General features: G+C 36.4%; 2 protein-coding genes across 2 annotated transcripts in view; both read left to right on the plus strand.

The window, feature by feature from the left end:
* Positions 1–2851, plus strand: part of itgb5 (integrin, beta 5) — a 36391-nt gene extending 33540 nt beyond the window's left edge. Inside the window, exons 13-15 of the mRNA XM_084123463.1 lie at positions 209–328; positions 537–703; positions 1038–2851. Coding sequence (XP_083979589.1) covers positions 209–328; positions 537–703; positions 1038–1136 — 386 coding nt within the window. The 3' untranslated portion in view covers positions 1137–2851. The remainder of the gene's footprint in view (positions 1–208; positions 329–536; positions 704–1037) is intronic.
* Positions 2852–7423: 4572 nt separating this feature from the next.
* On the plus strand, positions 7424–17164 carry tnfaip6 (tumor necrosis factor, alpha-induced protein 6). The gene is made up of 6 exons (XM_084121435.1): positions 7424–7673; positions 11469–11606; positions 12469–12630; positions 15095–15323; positions 15451–15491; positions 15650–17164. Exons 1-6 carry the CDS (start codon positions 7550–7552, stop codon positions 15769–15771), a joined length of 816 nt encoding a protein of 271 aa, XP_083977561.1. The 5' UTR covers positions 7424–7549; the 3' UTR covers positions 15772–17164.
* The last annotated feature ends 77 nt before the right edge of the window (positions 17165–17241 follow it).

The following is a 17241-nucleotide window of genomic DNA, read 5'->3' on the forward strand; positions in this document are numbered from 1 at the left end:
TTTATTTTTTTTGTAGTGGATTTTAATTATGATAACATTTAAACATTTAATCTGGGTCCTTGTTGAGGAATGCAAGGTCTGGTCCAAAAATTATTTCAGCATGTCAAGATTATGCTATTGTCTCGACATGTACTGCTTTATCGGTTTGTTTCCTCAGGCACAGTTTGGACAGCTGTTTTACTGAACCCAACTCCTCTCTCCATTTCAGAAACGGATGCTCCCAACACCGTTCAATGCGTGTATAAGACCGAGAACGACTGTGTGATGAAGTTCACTTATTCCGAACATGCCAGCGGCCAATCGGTCCTCACCGCTCTTAAAGAGCCAGGTCGGTATTTAGCACTACCTCTGTAATAAACTGCATTCTGAATCATGTTAAACAGGAAGTATAAGAAAAGAATTTGGTCAAAATAATATTTTTTTTATTTTTTTTGTTGCTATTTCTGATCCAAACACTGTTTCAAATGGGGAGGGTTTCAGCTAAACTTCACATCATACATTATAGCCATGCATTTGTGTATTTTGTGTGTTTACAGAATGTGCCGTTGCCCCAAATGCCATGACTGTGCTTCTGGCAGTTGTTGGCAGTATCTTGTTGATGGGCATCGTGCTGCTAGCCCTCTGGAAACTTGTCATAACCGTCCACGACCGCCGCGAGTTTGCACGCTTCCAAAGTGCACGTTCACGGGCGCGTTACGAGATGGTGAGAACTCGGTCTACTGCACTAAGTTTGATTTAGTTTGATCTACTGACTGGAGTTTATATTGCTGCAGACTAATGCATTCATATAGCACTGTTTGTAAGTTACCCAAAACGTAAATAGCTTGAACAGGCAAATCCATGCAATCACAAAAAACAACTAGGCTTTGATTGAAAGCATGAGGCCTTTTGGAAAACATCAGTCAGCTGGGAATGCAGATCAGTCATGATGATCATTCCAAGGCTATGGTTCAAAGGCTCTGTTCGCTCTGCCCTTCTAACCATGTGCATTTCAATGAACCCATCTGACCCATTTACTCTTCTTGTCTTCCTCCTAGGCATCTAATCCTGTTTATAAACAGTCCATCCCCTCTCACCCAATGGAGACAGTTTTCTATATGCACAGTTCCAAGTCATGCAACGGAGAAGTTCACTGATCAACCTGCATTTGGACTGGGGGACATGGCAGGACCTGTCCAGCACGCCTCTGCTATACAGTGGAAGACAGAGACAGCAAATTGAATGGTCTTTTGCAATGCAAACTTTTTTTTTTTCTGAGGATTGGAACTGATCTTTATGCGGTTGGGTAATGAACGTTCATTGGTGAGCAGCAGTTGGACACGTGCTGAATATGAGAAGAGGATTGGCTTGACTAGTTGTCCAGAAACCTTCTTGAGCAATGGACGTTGATCTGCTATGGACCGCTTTCTTGAATATAACTCCTAATTTTCTACAGTTCTAACCATACCTCCTGCTCATTATGATGGATTTGCTGTGCAATGTTTTATAGGCAAAGAGACATTTGTGGCAAGGCAAGGAACTGTGCCTTTCCCAGCCGTTACACATTTTACATGAATTAAATTTATTTAGCACATGTACAGTAGTCAGACACCATAGAGTGTGCATAGAACACAACAAAAGGCTAAATTATACATCAACTCTTTAATGAAGAGATGGGTACTAACATAACCAGAGCAATAATTCTCTTAACTCTTGTTTTGCACATTGTCTATTAGGTTGAGGTTTTATCAAGTAAAGAAAGTAATGCCACTCTACAATACTAGTCTTTGGTGTATTGCCACAGGTTGCATATTTTCATAGTGATTTTCAACTGTACATTATGATGCAATAACACTGCCTGCTGATAATTCAAGAGTGTCTCGTTTCTTTTTGGAACGATTACATTTAGTAGCTCCACACCCATCCCATCAGGACCTGGACCAAGTAAAAAATTAGACACTGCACACCCATCTGCCAATAAGAGATTGACCCCATATCAATAGTCATGTTTGTGTCTACTTAAAGGCACAAAAAGTGAATTATATGGGGTGTTTTTTTGTGCTCAGTGCGATGGAAAAAAACAAGGTCTAAGTTGAACTTCTTTTTAGAATGATGTCACACATGAGACACTGAACAAATATATCTGTGCACATTATTATTTCTTAAAAATTCATGTGCCATCTTAATCTTTAATCAAAATAATATTCCCTCCCTCTTGCAGTGACATCTCTTCTGTTCTTTGATGATTTGTTTACTGGCGCGAGTGCAGGACATCCTGTCACTCACATGACATCACAGCAATAGTAAACAACAACTATCCAGTCAATTCCCCATGGAAAAAATTAAATCCCGCCCTACATGTTCTCTTATTCGAGAAGCCATTTCACTTGGATATAAGTCACTATAGGTAAGAAAAAACTATCGCAAATTCAGTTTAATGCAGACTTAAAACTACAAAATGCACTGTAAGAAATTATAGTCTGTCCAGACCCAGATTCCACTCCCAAGAAAGGTGGTTGATCTTGTTCATTCCCCAAAATGGCTTAATTATTATATAGGACAAAAAGTCAACAGTTTTGTTGTTTCTGCACCATTTGAGTGGATCACATCGTGAGCAAATGGTCATCAATTGTAGAATTGGAGCAGGTGAGGGACCCTGAGAACCATCTCAGACAGTGGAGTATCTCAACTTTATTAACATACAGACCACAGCTGTTACAACAGGAACAACTTAATTTAGGCTACATTAGGGGTGGTAAACTGTCATGGAATAAAAGGTTTGAGATTTGAATGTTATGGGTTCATTCCAATTATCCCAAGGTGCTACATGTACTTTGTCAGTGCTACGCTGCAATAAACTTCTTCCTCAAGATCTTTATCATTTTTTTTCTTACACATTTACATGCATAGTTTGATTTCAGTCAGACTAAAGCAATAATTTGTCTTTTTATACTGTCATGCAAATAATTAGTTCTAATGAAATTAGGAGATTTTTTTGTGGAGGTTGTTTTTCCCCATAAAGTCAGTCTAACAGACCTAGGTGATGCGAATATTCATTATTATGCTTCAAATATTCAATTACACCTTGCATGGTGTAAAATTGGACGAACAGCTGAAGACTGTAGCTCAACTATGCAAAAACTAGTACTATCAAACATGCTGCTTTTTTTTTTTTTGCTTGATGCTAACAAAACATGACAGCTCAGCGGGGAATGACACAAGCACCCTTCTCTAAGCTGATGGGAAAATCTGACTTCATACTCAAGCAAGGTGACAGAAGCCATTGATCTATGCGGGCCGTGCACCTGGACTGGGTGAGGGGCTTAATTGGCTGAAGTTTGTTTAGTGCCATTTATTTATCTTCTCCTGTGACTTTTGGTAGGTCAGATCAAATGGGCAGCTTGTTTTGAGCTTCAAAGGTGTGTATGTGGTACAGAAGGTTTTTTTTACCTGCAGCGAAGAAGATTGGGAGTATAAATCAGCCATTGTGTGTGCGTGTTTGGTGGCGTGTCTCAGTACAGGACTCATGTTCAGTTATAGAGAGCAGCTGTGTTTGCGATGGGGAAAGTGTGCACGCCTTTTGATCCTAGTTGAAAACCCCTTTCGGTGTTGATTTACTGTGAAACCACATGAGACCATGTCTCTAAGACATCTTAAAGAGTATTTTACCAGGTCTGGTGGGTTGTCTACTATCAATCCAATCAAAAGTATGGAGAAGGGTCTTGCATTTAAAATGTTCCTCTGCGTGTAGAAGTTGTATTTGCTGTAAAAGTCTGCACGATAAATTTAAATCTTTCTCCAAATCAAAATCTGGTCACACTTCCATCATTTCCATGTTCTCTTGCCACACAACACAACCATGGCTGACATTTTGAGCTGAGACTTGGGGTGTACAAATGTGTATGGAGCTCCAGTGGTTCTTCCCTGTTGGGATGTCAACCCTGTGATTTGCACATAAATCACATGTTCTCAGAGTTTGATGAACCGAATGCTGTTTTCCTCCCGAGCAGTGAGCCAGTATCAACAGCCAGAGCATTCAGACAGAAGTGAAGTCATGTCACTGGGAGAGGACGCAGCTCTGAACACAAGAAGGGAAAGTAGGGTTGTGTGTTTCGGTAACGTCTGAGACTTCAGGAGCTGAACAGCAACAGATGTGACTGTGAAGGCCTGATCTGCCCCCTTGTGAAGTGTCTCTCGTTTTTCTTTTAAATATTTCTCATTTCGTTCAAATAAAAAGGTGGTCTTAAGAATTTGAAAAAAGTAAGTAAAAAACAAAAAAAGATTGTAAAATATTTTTAGGTCACTTATTAGTGATTTGTGACCATTGTTCATGTGATTTTGAACAGACAGAAGTTCTTCCATTGAAGAATAAGATTCTCATTTTTAGCATTCTTATTTTTTTGTTATTTCTGATACATTTGCAGTTTTTTAGGATTCTTTGATTAATGGAAAGTTCAAAATTATACATTTCAAAAGTTTTTACTGTCACTTTTGATCAAATTAATGCAGTATTAATTTCTAAAAAAAAAAACAAAAAAAAAAAACAGTATAAATGGAAGCATCATACAGTTATCAACCTATCTAGATGTGTCAAACGTGTCTTTCATTTCCTTCAGTGTCCTTCATTTCCAGGGAGATGTGATAACTGCCAACATTAATCTTTACTGGAATGCAAGGTATGTCCTGCAGCACTGAGGTCTGATACTCATCTAATGAGTCTTTGACTCACTAAATGCCCGCGTTCAGTGAAGGAATTTACATCCACTCTGTTTGATTCAGAGTGAAGCTGGCGTGAGCCACAATAAGCTCATATTCAGCACTGATGATAAATCTTTTGTGATGCAAATGATTTTTGTAAACTGAGGCCTACTCGCCTTGTGCAGATTTTTAGGCAACATGGGAGTTTTCACATAGGTGCCATTAGTATGTTTATCTATAAATAATCATTGTGGGTAGTCTGATCTTTGCCAGTAACATTCACAGGTCTAAATCTCAATTGTCCCTCAATGAAGTCAATAAATCAACCCTTTTCTTGCCAGTATACTTTCATTGCCATAAGCAAAACCCAGTCAAGGATCTTTAATGTGATCAAAAAGGAAGTACGACGGTATATTATATAGGCTACTGTATGTCCTGCTCACATTATCTGCTGTAACACTGAATGATCACACAGATACTAATATCAGTCCAGGTTTAATTAATTTAGTTTGATCTAGATTTAAAAAATGAACAAATTGACTGAAAATTAAATGCTTTTAAATCATAGAGCCTAGAGAATACTTCCATTTTTTCGACATAATTATTGCAGTGACTAATGACACTACAGTTTTGTAACATAATTGAAAAAAAGAACAAGAAGAAAAAAGATATAAGGATCTTTTGGAATAAGGAATAAGGATCTTTTGTGCGTTTATGGAAGGAAATATAGAAGAATTGTGATGCTCTGTCCTATAGCACCATCTACTGGATGAAGGATCATAGTGCATGTCCACAGGCCTCAACTTTTATTCTGCTCTTATAAGTGTTCAAATTGTGATAAAGTAAATAAATAAATACGGATGGCATTAAGAGTCTTCTATTCAACTTATGTGCTGTATTCTAACTCATATCTTCTGAAGACATATGTTAGCTATGAGTTTGGGACATTAATGATGACAGATTGTAAGTGAACTATTCGGAGCGAGACATAAGTGACTCATGTTTGGAGTGTGTGAGGGAGAATGTGGGCTTGGGTGCATTGGTTGGTGCGTCTTTGTGGTTTCTACCATGGTGTAGGCTTGAGCAGGATGTTGTGTCATGGAATTACATGTCATTGTATGAAATTCTGTTTCTCTCTTCCAGAAAGGTTGAGGCAAGGTTTTGTGACCTGGAAAACCAAGATCAGCTTTGACATAAGTTTCTTTGTTCAGTAGTATGTAATTTCTGTGAAGTTCACTAAATAAGCAGATGGTTGTATTCAAGTCATTTCCAACTGATCTTCTTTTCTGTGCCACAGTACATCTTTTTTACCTCCTATCCACTTTTAGTAAAGATTTACAACCTCATATACTAAAGGCCAGCACGGTAAACTGTTAATCTGGAAGCAATTAAGTAGAGAAAGTTAAATGTACTGTATATTCTCATGAAATGATCTAATGGAGTGATCTAATAATTTCTTTACTAGCCTCATAACAAAGTATGGCATACAAGCCAAAATTAATATCATAAATTGTTTTTATCCCATCATTGAAACAGATAAATGTCCAGAGTTCCCAGCTGAACTTTTCTTTGTGAGTCTTTCACAGACTCACAGATTAGAAATGGCCTGTATTAAACGACAAAATGAGCTGGACAGTGTTACAGTATGGCATGAAACCATGAAAGGGGGGAATGGAAATAACCGTTTTCAATTCATATGAAATCCGTTTTCAATTCATGTACTACTGTAGTCGTGCCTATAGTAGGCAGGACTGTGAAACAACACGTCTTAAATTTAAGTCGGAGTACAGACGGATGTTATTTTGATGAAATCTGCTAGCAATTACTCCTGACTGTCTATGTTGCAAAAATAAATTCCATTTAAAATGAATAAATACATTTATACAAGAAGACAAAAAAAAAAAAAAAAAAAAACAGAAAACAAATTATCCGAAGGTACATGGATCTGGGCCAGTTTGTTGCTGCTGTTTCATTTTATTCAGAGTTTTATCCCATGCAGAGACCTCAATGATGTAATTTTACATTTAAAATACATAAATGAAGAGTTCAGATGCAAAAGCCTCTAAGTGCCATTGGAAATTTTCTTCTAGAATGATCATTTTTATAAAGCTTGTATATTTAAGTTCAGTAATTTCACTTAAATGACAATTAATAGGTAATTTTCATTGCCATTTAAGTGAAATTACTGAACTTAAATATATGAGCTTGATAAAAATGATCATTCTAGAAGAAAATTTCAGATGGCACTTAGAGGCTTTTGCATCTAATGCATCTAATGTTAATTTGTAGCTTAATATGATATTCTCTATAAACAGAAAATACTTCATCTTTTCATCAGACTAGAGAGGAAGTGTCTCTAAAATATATCTTGTAGTCTATAGATTAAAAAAATGAGATCTGTGAAGTTACAATGTTTCAATTAAAGTGTAGCAATGATTTCGTCACAACAGGCTACTTCACGCTTGTAATTACACACGTGTTTTTAATTTTAAAAACAGGCCTTCTGGAATTTGAATGTTGCTAAATATGTTACCAAAGCATTCAATAAAACAGTATTAAAAAAAAAAGTAACTTGGAAAAGTAATTTGCAATCCAAGTTACTTTTTTGAATACTTTTCTAAATGGACGCAAACCAATATTTCAAGTCCATTATTTATTTATTATAAAGTAGCCTATAGTAGCCGTAGCCTAGGGCATTATATGGATCTGCTCTGGGGTCTTCCCCGATCCAGCCCTCCGCAAAATCGTCATCATTTACTGAAATCACACGGCAGACCACACCTAATCGAGTAGGCAGGAAAACCATTTAAACTCGGCTTTCGCATGATGTGTTTCACACAGTTCATTGGGTGACAGCTGCACTAACATCTGTATGATCTGCTGCGGAGTGAGAGAAATGCGCGTGTTAACGGCTGTATTCGCCGTTATATTTGTCCTGAAGGAGACTGAAGCTTGGGGTTACAAGAATGGAATACTCCACAACTCTATCTGGCTGGGTATTTATTTCACTTGTTCTTACTGTTGATCCAAACTGTGTTAAGTAGAATCAGTGAAAAACTAATGTTTAAAACTAATGTTTCTTTCTTTCTTGTTTTCCCCTAAAAAGCAAAATCTTTCATTTACTGTTCAACAGGGTTTATATGTTCTACAGCTATACTGCATGTGTTGTGTGCATTTAGATTTAGAACCATGTGAGAGGCTTATTTATGGCTCTTTGAAGGCTGATAGTGCAGCCAGTCTGAAGGACCTTGTAAACACAGGGAAATGACTTCATTCTGTTACTGTGTACTGTAACTTACCCAAGGGCACCTCAAATCACTTTCAGCAGGATCCAAGAAACTCACAGGCATTTCTCCATAGATTAGAGTTGTTTGGTAAGACACAGGAAAGAACAATCTGAATTTGATAGCTATATAGCATTTCACTCGTTTTCCGTGTAAAACCAACATTTACCAATGTTTTAGTTGTAGCCAACTGTGATTTGGGTTAAACCATTTAAATAAGTTAGTGTGCGAATTATGGGGGTTAATAAATAGTACACGACTGGAACCATGCACAAACAAAAAGGTTTTGTAGATTTGAATTTATAGAAGTAACTTTTCAAGAATTAACTTTACATTTAGTCGGTACTAAATATAATGCTAAAATATTAGAAACAAAATTATATTAGCCTGCTTGTTGTGCTTCATCGAAGTACGCCTGAAACTTAGGGAAGTTGATAATGGTTACCTCAGACGAACCCCACTTCTGCTCTTTAGCGTATATGAAATCAGGTAAATGCGTGCACTGATCTATAGGCCAATAGACCTTTACCGCCAGAGCAACAAGCACGCAGCCATCTTTAGAATTTAGTTTGAACTTCCGTTTTTGCGGTAGCTCTGTATATTTCTATGGCATCGCTGTCGAAGAGTCTTTGGCTGGTGAAGTGGATTTATTAACTAAAGTTATCATGAGCATTGTAATGTTTGAAGCGGATGACAAATGTCAGTAGACCAGGAAGATTTTAAAACGAGCGGTTCATTCATAAATCCGTAAGATCTTACCTTCATGCTGTGGAAATAAAAACCGGAAGACAGAACACAATAGGTACAGCATTGAAAAGGGGCGGGGCTACATAACTTCTATAGATCTATATTATGGCTCGTTTCCACTGAGCAGTACGGTACGGTTCGGATCTGTTAACCATGATCTGGCTTCCACTGCCAACAGTACCCTTACTTGATAGGCGTGGTGTTTCGATCGACGTCATTTTCGCGCGAAGAAGAACATAGTAAACTACAATGGATGACATACAGCAGATCTTGTTCTTGCTCCTCGACATGTTTGTCACAAGAAGACAAGCGCCGACATTAGGCTTTTCTCAATATCAAGTAGGCTACGCAAAGTTTGTACTTGCCATGTGCGACTCCTACATGCAAATGGTAGGCTACAGCGCCTTCTTAAAAGCGTCACTCAGCTCGCTCTGCTACTCCGGTTATCTCTGTTACTCTGTATGTACATTTTAAGCAACAATAAAACGAAATATGTTATAAAACACCACTCTGCCTCTTTTCGTTTTCATTTAAATAAATTAAACATTATAGGGACACAAATGTGGTTCATGCGCAACGCATATTGATTATTCACTGCACGTTATACGTTATTCTATTTATAACAAAACGAAATTTAAAACACAACCGTTACCTCTTTTCGTTTAAATAAAAAAAATTAAACATATTCCAGACAAATGTTGCAATAAACATCAGTGATAATTTTGTAATAAAAAAATGACAAGAAACCATATTTCTTTTTGTAAAATTTCAGTTTTATCAATAATAGCCAATATAAAAGTTTAAGTAAAAGGTACAAGAAGCTATACAATAAGAAATAAAGCAAACAATTCAGTCAAATATCCAAATGCAGCGCTCTAACATTACAACAGTAAAGTTAAATACAAATAGCCTATAATATGAAACTAAACTTAGCCCTCAGCCAAAACGATTGACAGGGAACAAATTATATATTCACGAGACCAAAGATCGCCCATTAGGTCTACACAAGACGAATTATATCTCATGTTTAACCACTACCGTCGGAGTCAGCGGCGAACGTCAGAAGAACTAGCCGAGGAAAGGCTCATCCAGCCAGGAAACATGAGCGCCGAGCGCCCACTGATCCCATGGATCACAACCGGGGGAAAAAAAATATCATCTTTATAAATAAACCACAGATTTGAGCTTTTAACAACTACATTCTCGCCTGAAAAACTCTTAAAATTACATTTCGTGACACAGTAACAGTAGTATTATATTAAAGGTATAGCGGAGGATTTTTTACTTCCGGGTGGATCACCTATACTATTGGTCCTCCTAATTGTCAATCATTCTGGTGAATCAATCAAACTTATTCAAAAAGTGGAGAGGGCGGGTCTTATCTAAAATTCGGAAAGATCCTCCACTATACCTTTAAACTCTATATTAAAAAATGGCGCTTCTTATGTTGTCATTCCCCTTGTAGCACGCGCAAGTGACGATTCTCTGTCAACCAATCAACGTCCTGCTAGCTCCACCTTTTAGTACCGTGGTACGTGACTGTGCTAGGTACCCCAATGGAAGGGTACCTAAAAAGTGGTACGGTACGGTTCGGCATTTTGGTACCATTCACAACTTTTGATAGTGGAGACGCAAATAAATGCGTACCGTTCCGTACCGTACCGCTCAGTGGAAACGAGCCATTATTATAGACCAATTTAGAGTCAACGTCACGGTTATGTCATTTGCAGCTGTGTGCGCATTGTGGTGGCAGAAAAACAGTTGTAAAAAGAAGACGCTCTGTGACGCTAAACACAGACATTTATAGAATGAATTGGCGGATATAAACCTGCAATTCTGTGGGAAAAAGACAGAATATTGAGTTTATATCTTTCAATTCTGATATTTCTTCTTAGAATTGTGAAATATAAACTCGGAAATGCAAGAAAAAAAGTAAAAATTGTGAGATATAAATTTGAAATTACCTTTTTATTGTTTTATTACGTGGCTCCCAGAGTGCTACTGCAGAACTGTCATTTTCTGCCACCAGGTAGGCTCCGCCCACAAAACACATCATCGATGTTTGCAAACACCCAAATGGTCTATAGACCTATTGACTATTAATCTAGTTAATCAGAGCACGTATTTCAGTGTGCTCTCACTAACTAGTAGCAGAAGTTCTATCAAATGTTTGAAAACTCTGCTGAAAACTAATGTTACTTGTGGTGGCAAAGTGGCTTGACAACTACAACACATCTGAAAACACTTAGGGCTAAACAAGATACAGTATCTTGCTACATTCATTCTTCAAATGAGTCTCCCATTTCGGGCTTTTCTCAAGAGTCATGTTTGGAGCTCACTAATGGTTACAGTCTTCTGAAAACCTGGATGTTTGAGGCCAACACAGTACAAGCACTGGCTTATAACTCATTTGAGATGGGATCCAACTTTTTCAAGGTTATGCATGCGTGCTTAAAAACAACTGCAAAACAGCATGATGTTCTGTGAGGTAAAAAGAGGCCTCATCTGGTTTAGTAATCTTAGCAACAGAAACTGGATGTACAGCATATTTGTCCCTTACATATTCAGGATGTCCTGCACAGTAAAATATATATGTTGGGTAAAACCTTCTAAAATAAGTTTGTTGTTTTAGTTCTGATGTAATTTGAGTAGGCAGGCAGAATCATTGTTCTGAGATGCTGAACAGACCCAGATAACTTCACATGAGTCCTCGAAGCTGATAGTGTTGCCAAATGAGACCCATCTTCTCTCTCCTTACAGAGCAAGCAGCTGGAGTTTACCACCGCGAATCTCGCAAAGGAAGATATCAGCTGACGTATAAGGAAGCCATGGCTGTGTGCAAATTCGAGGGGGGGGCTCTTGCTACGTATGATCAACTGGAGGCTGCTCGACAAATTGGTTTGTATCACGCTTACAAATCTCACTTGGATCAGATGTCAAAATAAACAGCTAGAGGGGGTCTGGCCCACGTCATAAGTGTTGAGCAAGTCCTGTAACTTGGATCACATTGAATAGTATAATTGTATATAATCAGAAACTATTCTGAATCTGTCAGCAAGCAGAATAATAATCAACATTCTCACAGTTGGATATATTAAATATTTGCACACACCATATAAACAAAACAATGGACATTCTCCAGTGCCACCCAGTGTTTTGTTTAACTGTAAAAGTCATTGTCATGTGTTGCCTGAGCAGTAACACCTGTTTTCTAGTAAGATGTCTCCCTTTTCTTTACAGTAAGAGTAAATTTGATCCAGACTCTCTCCTTGAGCTCTGATCAGTAATGACTGCATTTGTGGTTAGTACAGACCTATGGCACTCTATGCAGGAGGTCTGCTTTGCTTTCTTTTTTTTCCATCTCTGTTTTGCAGCCTTCAAATTGTGCCCATGGCTCCTCAGAACACAAGAGTCCTTTATTCTTCATATGAAAAAGACGAATTTCCTTCAATTATTAGCTTTGTCATAGAGAACATCTTATATTCAGTCTCTACAGAATCTGTTTGTGAAATACTGCAGATGCAATAATATGAACATTGAGAAAAATAAATAATGGAAATTTATGTAATTTTTATAATTATTTTTAAACATTATTAATCATTGTTAATATTGCATTTGGTCACAATTAATTATTAGTTGAATTTCTAATTAATTATTAATTTATTATTATTAATAATTTGAGATCATTTAATATTAATGTAAAAAAAAAAAAAAACTTGAAAGATGTTTTATACCAACAGATATTGTCTTTCTCCCAAAGGGTTCCATGTGTGTGCAGCTGGATGGTTTGACAAAGGACGTGTGGGCTATCCGATTGTTAAAGCTGGCGCCAACTGTGGTTTCGGGAAGGTCGGAATAATTGATTACGGATACCGGCTCAACAAAAGTGAAAAGTGGGATGTCTACTGCTATAATCCTGAGGGTGAGTTTGAGAGGTGGCAGTTAGACAAATTTGGGTGGATTTAGTCATACAAAGAGAGATTTGGAATCAACAGATATTTGCTTTTACAAAGTAGCCTAGTGATGCAAATCAGAGGTTTGTAAAACTTTTTTTTGAAATCTATCCAGGGGTTCATTTCCCGACAAATGACGTAACTCACTACTTTACTATGATGCATCGTTGAAGAAATAAACTATCAAGTCACGACAAACGACTTTTACCTAGAACTGTAACTGACGCAAATTTGCCGTTCAGCCAAGTTGGTTAATGATGTTACACTGATGGTGGAGTAATAACTTCTTTTAATTAATTTGTCTGAGAATTGATTAATGCCAAATTTTATAAATCACAGAAATGCATCTGAGGACTAATTCTCTTTTTTTCTCAGTTATTTTTCTTAATTTCCAGATTAAATCGTAGTAGTTCTTCTTACGTACTAGAGCACGTTCGAACATGCACGTTCTTCAAAAACGGTCCTTGTTCACACTGATCTGCGAAAACGACCAAAAATTGGATTATGCATGTCAGGCCAGCAGTTAGTGATGAAACACTTCGTCCCATATAGACTGAATACGTAATACACATGCACAGGACGTCACCGTTTTCACGAACTCGCATTTTTGCAGTTTACACAGAGACGATAATGGTGTTGTGTAAACTGCCCTTAAAAGACATAAATGAAATTTGAGTATATTTGAAAAGAAAGATGTAGGGGCCGTTTACATTCAACTAAAAATGTCCATCCATTTACACGACAATGGCGTTTTTGGGGGCCTGAAAATGCAAACGGGTTTCAAAGTGCAAGTTTTTGAAAACTATACCGTTATTGTCTCTGTGTAAGCGTCAAAAACTCCAAGTTGTGAAAACGGGGACGTCATGCGCATGCTTAGTCTTTTTAACAGCATTTTTAATTGTTTTCATGGATCCATGTGAACGGGATCGTTTTGACAACGTTGTCTGTATGCTAAAAACGCAAAGAAAAACTTTTCCAGTACATTATTGTTGTGTAAACGTACCCATAGATTGTACTGAATGCCAGCTTGTTTTTTTTTGTTTTTTTGGTCAAGATGAGGATTTATTAAGTCCACTTGTTATATAAACAAGTAACTATGCTTCTAACCACAGGTCAAGAACTGTCGTACCAACTTTGTGATGCTGTTTGCGAATGTTCGTTGAAACTATGGTTTTGGGAAATAGAAATGATTGGGAAATGATAACTACGGAACTTGCGACCATAGTTGGCTAACAATGATTTTGGGAAAAACCCTTAACTGGGACTGAAGTGTAGTCATTAGCGTGGTAGTAAGGTATAAATCTCCATAAGTTAAAGACCTTTTTTTTATATCATTCTTCAGACTTTCATTGGTCTCTAAACTATAAGGGTGGGATAAATTGTGGTCTAGACAAAGACAACCATGACTAAACATTGAGGGGAAAAGGTGATGGCAGTTTTATGGCACACGATGACATATGGGCAGTGGATCGCAGCACAGGACATTATTCACATAAGTTACATTTCTTGTAAAATGCTTGCTTGTTTTCTCTGGCTAATGTAAAATGTTTCTCACTGTGAGTAATCTAAAAGTGAACATTTTACAAGATTTAGTTATGTTTTACCATAGACCCAGCTGAGTTTGGCTCTTTTCTCCTGGTTTATCATAATGAGCCAGTGAAAGATATTCTATGGAGAGCTTGAGTCAACAGTGATCTCAAAGAGAAGTCAGAGAGTAAATAGTGACCACACACTTTCAGGTTGAGATGTCCTGTGAAAGGTCCTTTTAGACATGGCATTCTAAGTAAGCTCCCTATTGATCATATAAGCAGTCATTACACCTGACTGTCATCTCATCTGATGAAACTGTTAATAAATCAACACACACACGTTTGTTTTTATGTTTTATGGGAACTATCCATAACCCTACTCCTAAACCTACCCATCCCAGAAAACTTTCTGCATTTTTACATTTTCAATAAACTTCCCTCAGTATTTTTAAGCTGTTTTCTTCATGGGGACCAAAAAATGTTCACACAAAGACAAGGATTTAGGCTATTGCCATCTTTGTGGGGATATTTTGTCCCAATAATGTAGGGAATACCTGAAACACACACACACACACACACACACACACACACAATACTAGAATAGAAAAGTTTTTGAATAATGATTTGACAAAGCATTGCCTGAAAGTTTCATTTAGATATTTAGATGATTAATGCAATACAAGACAAACATGATGGGTTGGCTTATTTAATAAATAAATAAACAAATTTATAATAAACTAATACAAATTTATAGTCTAAATTTAGTCTGTATCCAGTTTGTACCCCTTTATTCATTAGATTTTTTTATTTATTGATATTTATTTATTTATTCATTCATTTGATTTTTCATTTATTAATATTTATTTATGTATTAATTCGTACACCTGTTGTACTGACTTTGCAGCAAAGGAGTGTGGAGGAGTGCACACAGATCAGGAGAAGGTTTTAGATTCTCCTGGTTATCCAGAGGACTACCAGGATGAGCAGATTTGCTACTGGCACATTCGTGTGCGCTACGGCCAGAGAATCCGTCTGCAATTCCTAGACTTTGACATTGAGGAGGACACAGCTTGCCTCAGTGATTATCTGGAGATCTATGACAGCTATGATGATGTTTCAGGCTTTGTTGGCAGGTAAATAATAGTTGTTTATGTTTTATTCACTATAAGCCTTTAAGTTATATTTGCTGAGAGTTTACCATTTAACAAAAAGAAAATTAAAATCCAAAAATAATAGAATAAATTTGTCTGTTCTGGATAGATACTGTGGGGATGAACTTCCGGAAGACTTCATAAGTACAGGTCTGTTGTAGTCATTTTAAGTTCAAAAGTGCTTCTCTTGCATTCAGTTTGAATGCATTTATTATTATTATTATTATTTTTTAAATTCATGCTTCTTTATGGTTAGTGAACTAGAGATCAGAGATGGTAAATTTGTTTCTGTGTTGTCTCTTGCTCAGGAAACGTCATGACTCTGAAGTTCCTCTCTGATTCTTCAGTGACGGCTGGAGGGTTTCAGCTACAGTACATCGCTGTGAACTCCTCTCAGCTCTTTGAAAATCATGCTGACACCTTCTCTTGACCACTGTTTAATACACCAATCACACTTCTTTTTACAAGTGTATATATATTGCTTCTTTAACCACAGTACAATATTAAAGCTAATAATAATCACAAATGTAGGTGTATGGGCATGTGCACATTTCAAAAACTCTTATAAAACAGTTTTCAAAATTGTATTGAATGTTTTACAGTGTTTTAATCTGAACAACATTTAACCAAAATAATTAAATTGAAATCTCTTGGTTTTAATAGAAATAAACCCATTGAAAATTGAATTGAAAAGGTTTAAAGACATGATGTGCGTATTTTTGTGTGAAGTGCATTATTTCCTTTTAAAATAATCTGATAAATTCATGACATTTATCACTATATTCTATAAAACCTATTTAGTTGAATTCATTTTTACTACATTTAAATAATACTTATTATTTTCCAAAACATAGTTTTGTTATTTTAAACCCTCAAAATGTCAGGTGGTGCAACTGTCTGAAAAAATTAACATACTAAAACTATTTAAAATTGTGTCTTTCTTAATAAAAAAAAAATCAAAAACGTCATACTATGGCATCATTTTAGGTTTGAAACCTTTCATATAAACAAATTAGATAAATATCAGTAGTTTTAAAGCTGTTGAGATAATTGAAAAATATAAAAATATTTATAATCTCAAATGTCAGGGTGGCACAACTGCAAGCATGGCTCTTTTATTATGAATTGACAAAGGTAAAAACAGTAAACATGATAATGCATCATCCGGAGGAGCCCAACTGATCCTTGTGGCAGAGTTAAAAGGTTTGTAGATCTCTCGCAAATACTGGTAAAAACTGCTCATTTCAAGTATGGGTTGGTACACTTTCCATGTCAGGTGGGACAACTAAAGTATATACAAACAACTATTTGGTTGTACCCCCTGACATAAAAACAGTAAAAAAAAATATTTAAACATTTTGAAATGTTATTTAACAAATGAATCTTGTTAATGACTCAAAAAATATGCATTGCATCAGTTTTGAAAAGATTTTTATAAAACACTATTTTCTTTTGGTCAATGACCCATAAAGTGCCTGAAGTTGAAGAAACACTTGTGATTACTTCTTCTGAAATTAGGGCTATGACAAAGATGATTGCTTTAAAAAACATTTTATTTATGGGACCAACATTCTTCATAATATCTTCTATGCACACATAAAGTTATACAGGTTTAGAATGCATAAAGAAAAGAACTTAAGAGTGCATATAAAATTCTTGATTTTTCTTCAGAGTAAGAATTATGATGCAGGTAACACTTAGCCAATATATTTTACCTTATTTGGCATTTCCATCGATCAGATAATTGAGGTAAGGTATATGCCTTTAAATGTGTTACATTTGCAAACTGTAATGTTCGGTGAGCAATTTTACTAATAATAAACTAAACAAATGACCATAGTGTCTTAATTTGATTGTTCATTCAAGTTCATCAATAAATAATTTATAAGAGGGCGGAGTT

This window comes from Abramis brama (assembly GCF_963993115.1).
Source record: "Abramis brama genome assembly, chromosome: 8".
Taxonomy (NCBI): Eukaryota; Metazoa; Chordata; class Actinopteri; order Cypriniformes; family Leuciscidae; genus Abramis; species Abramis brama.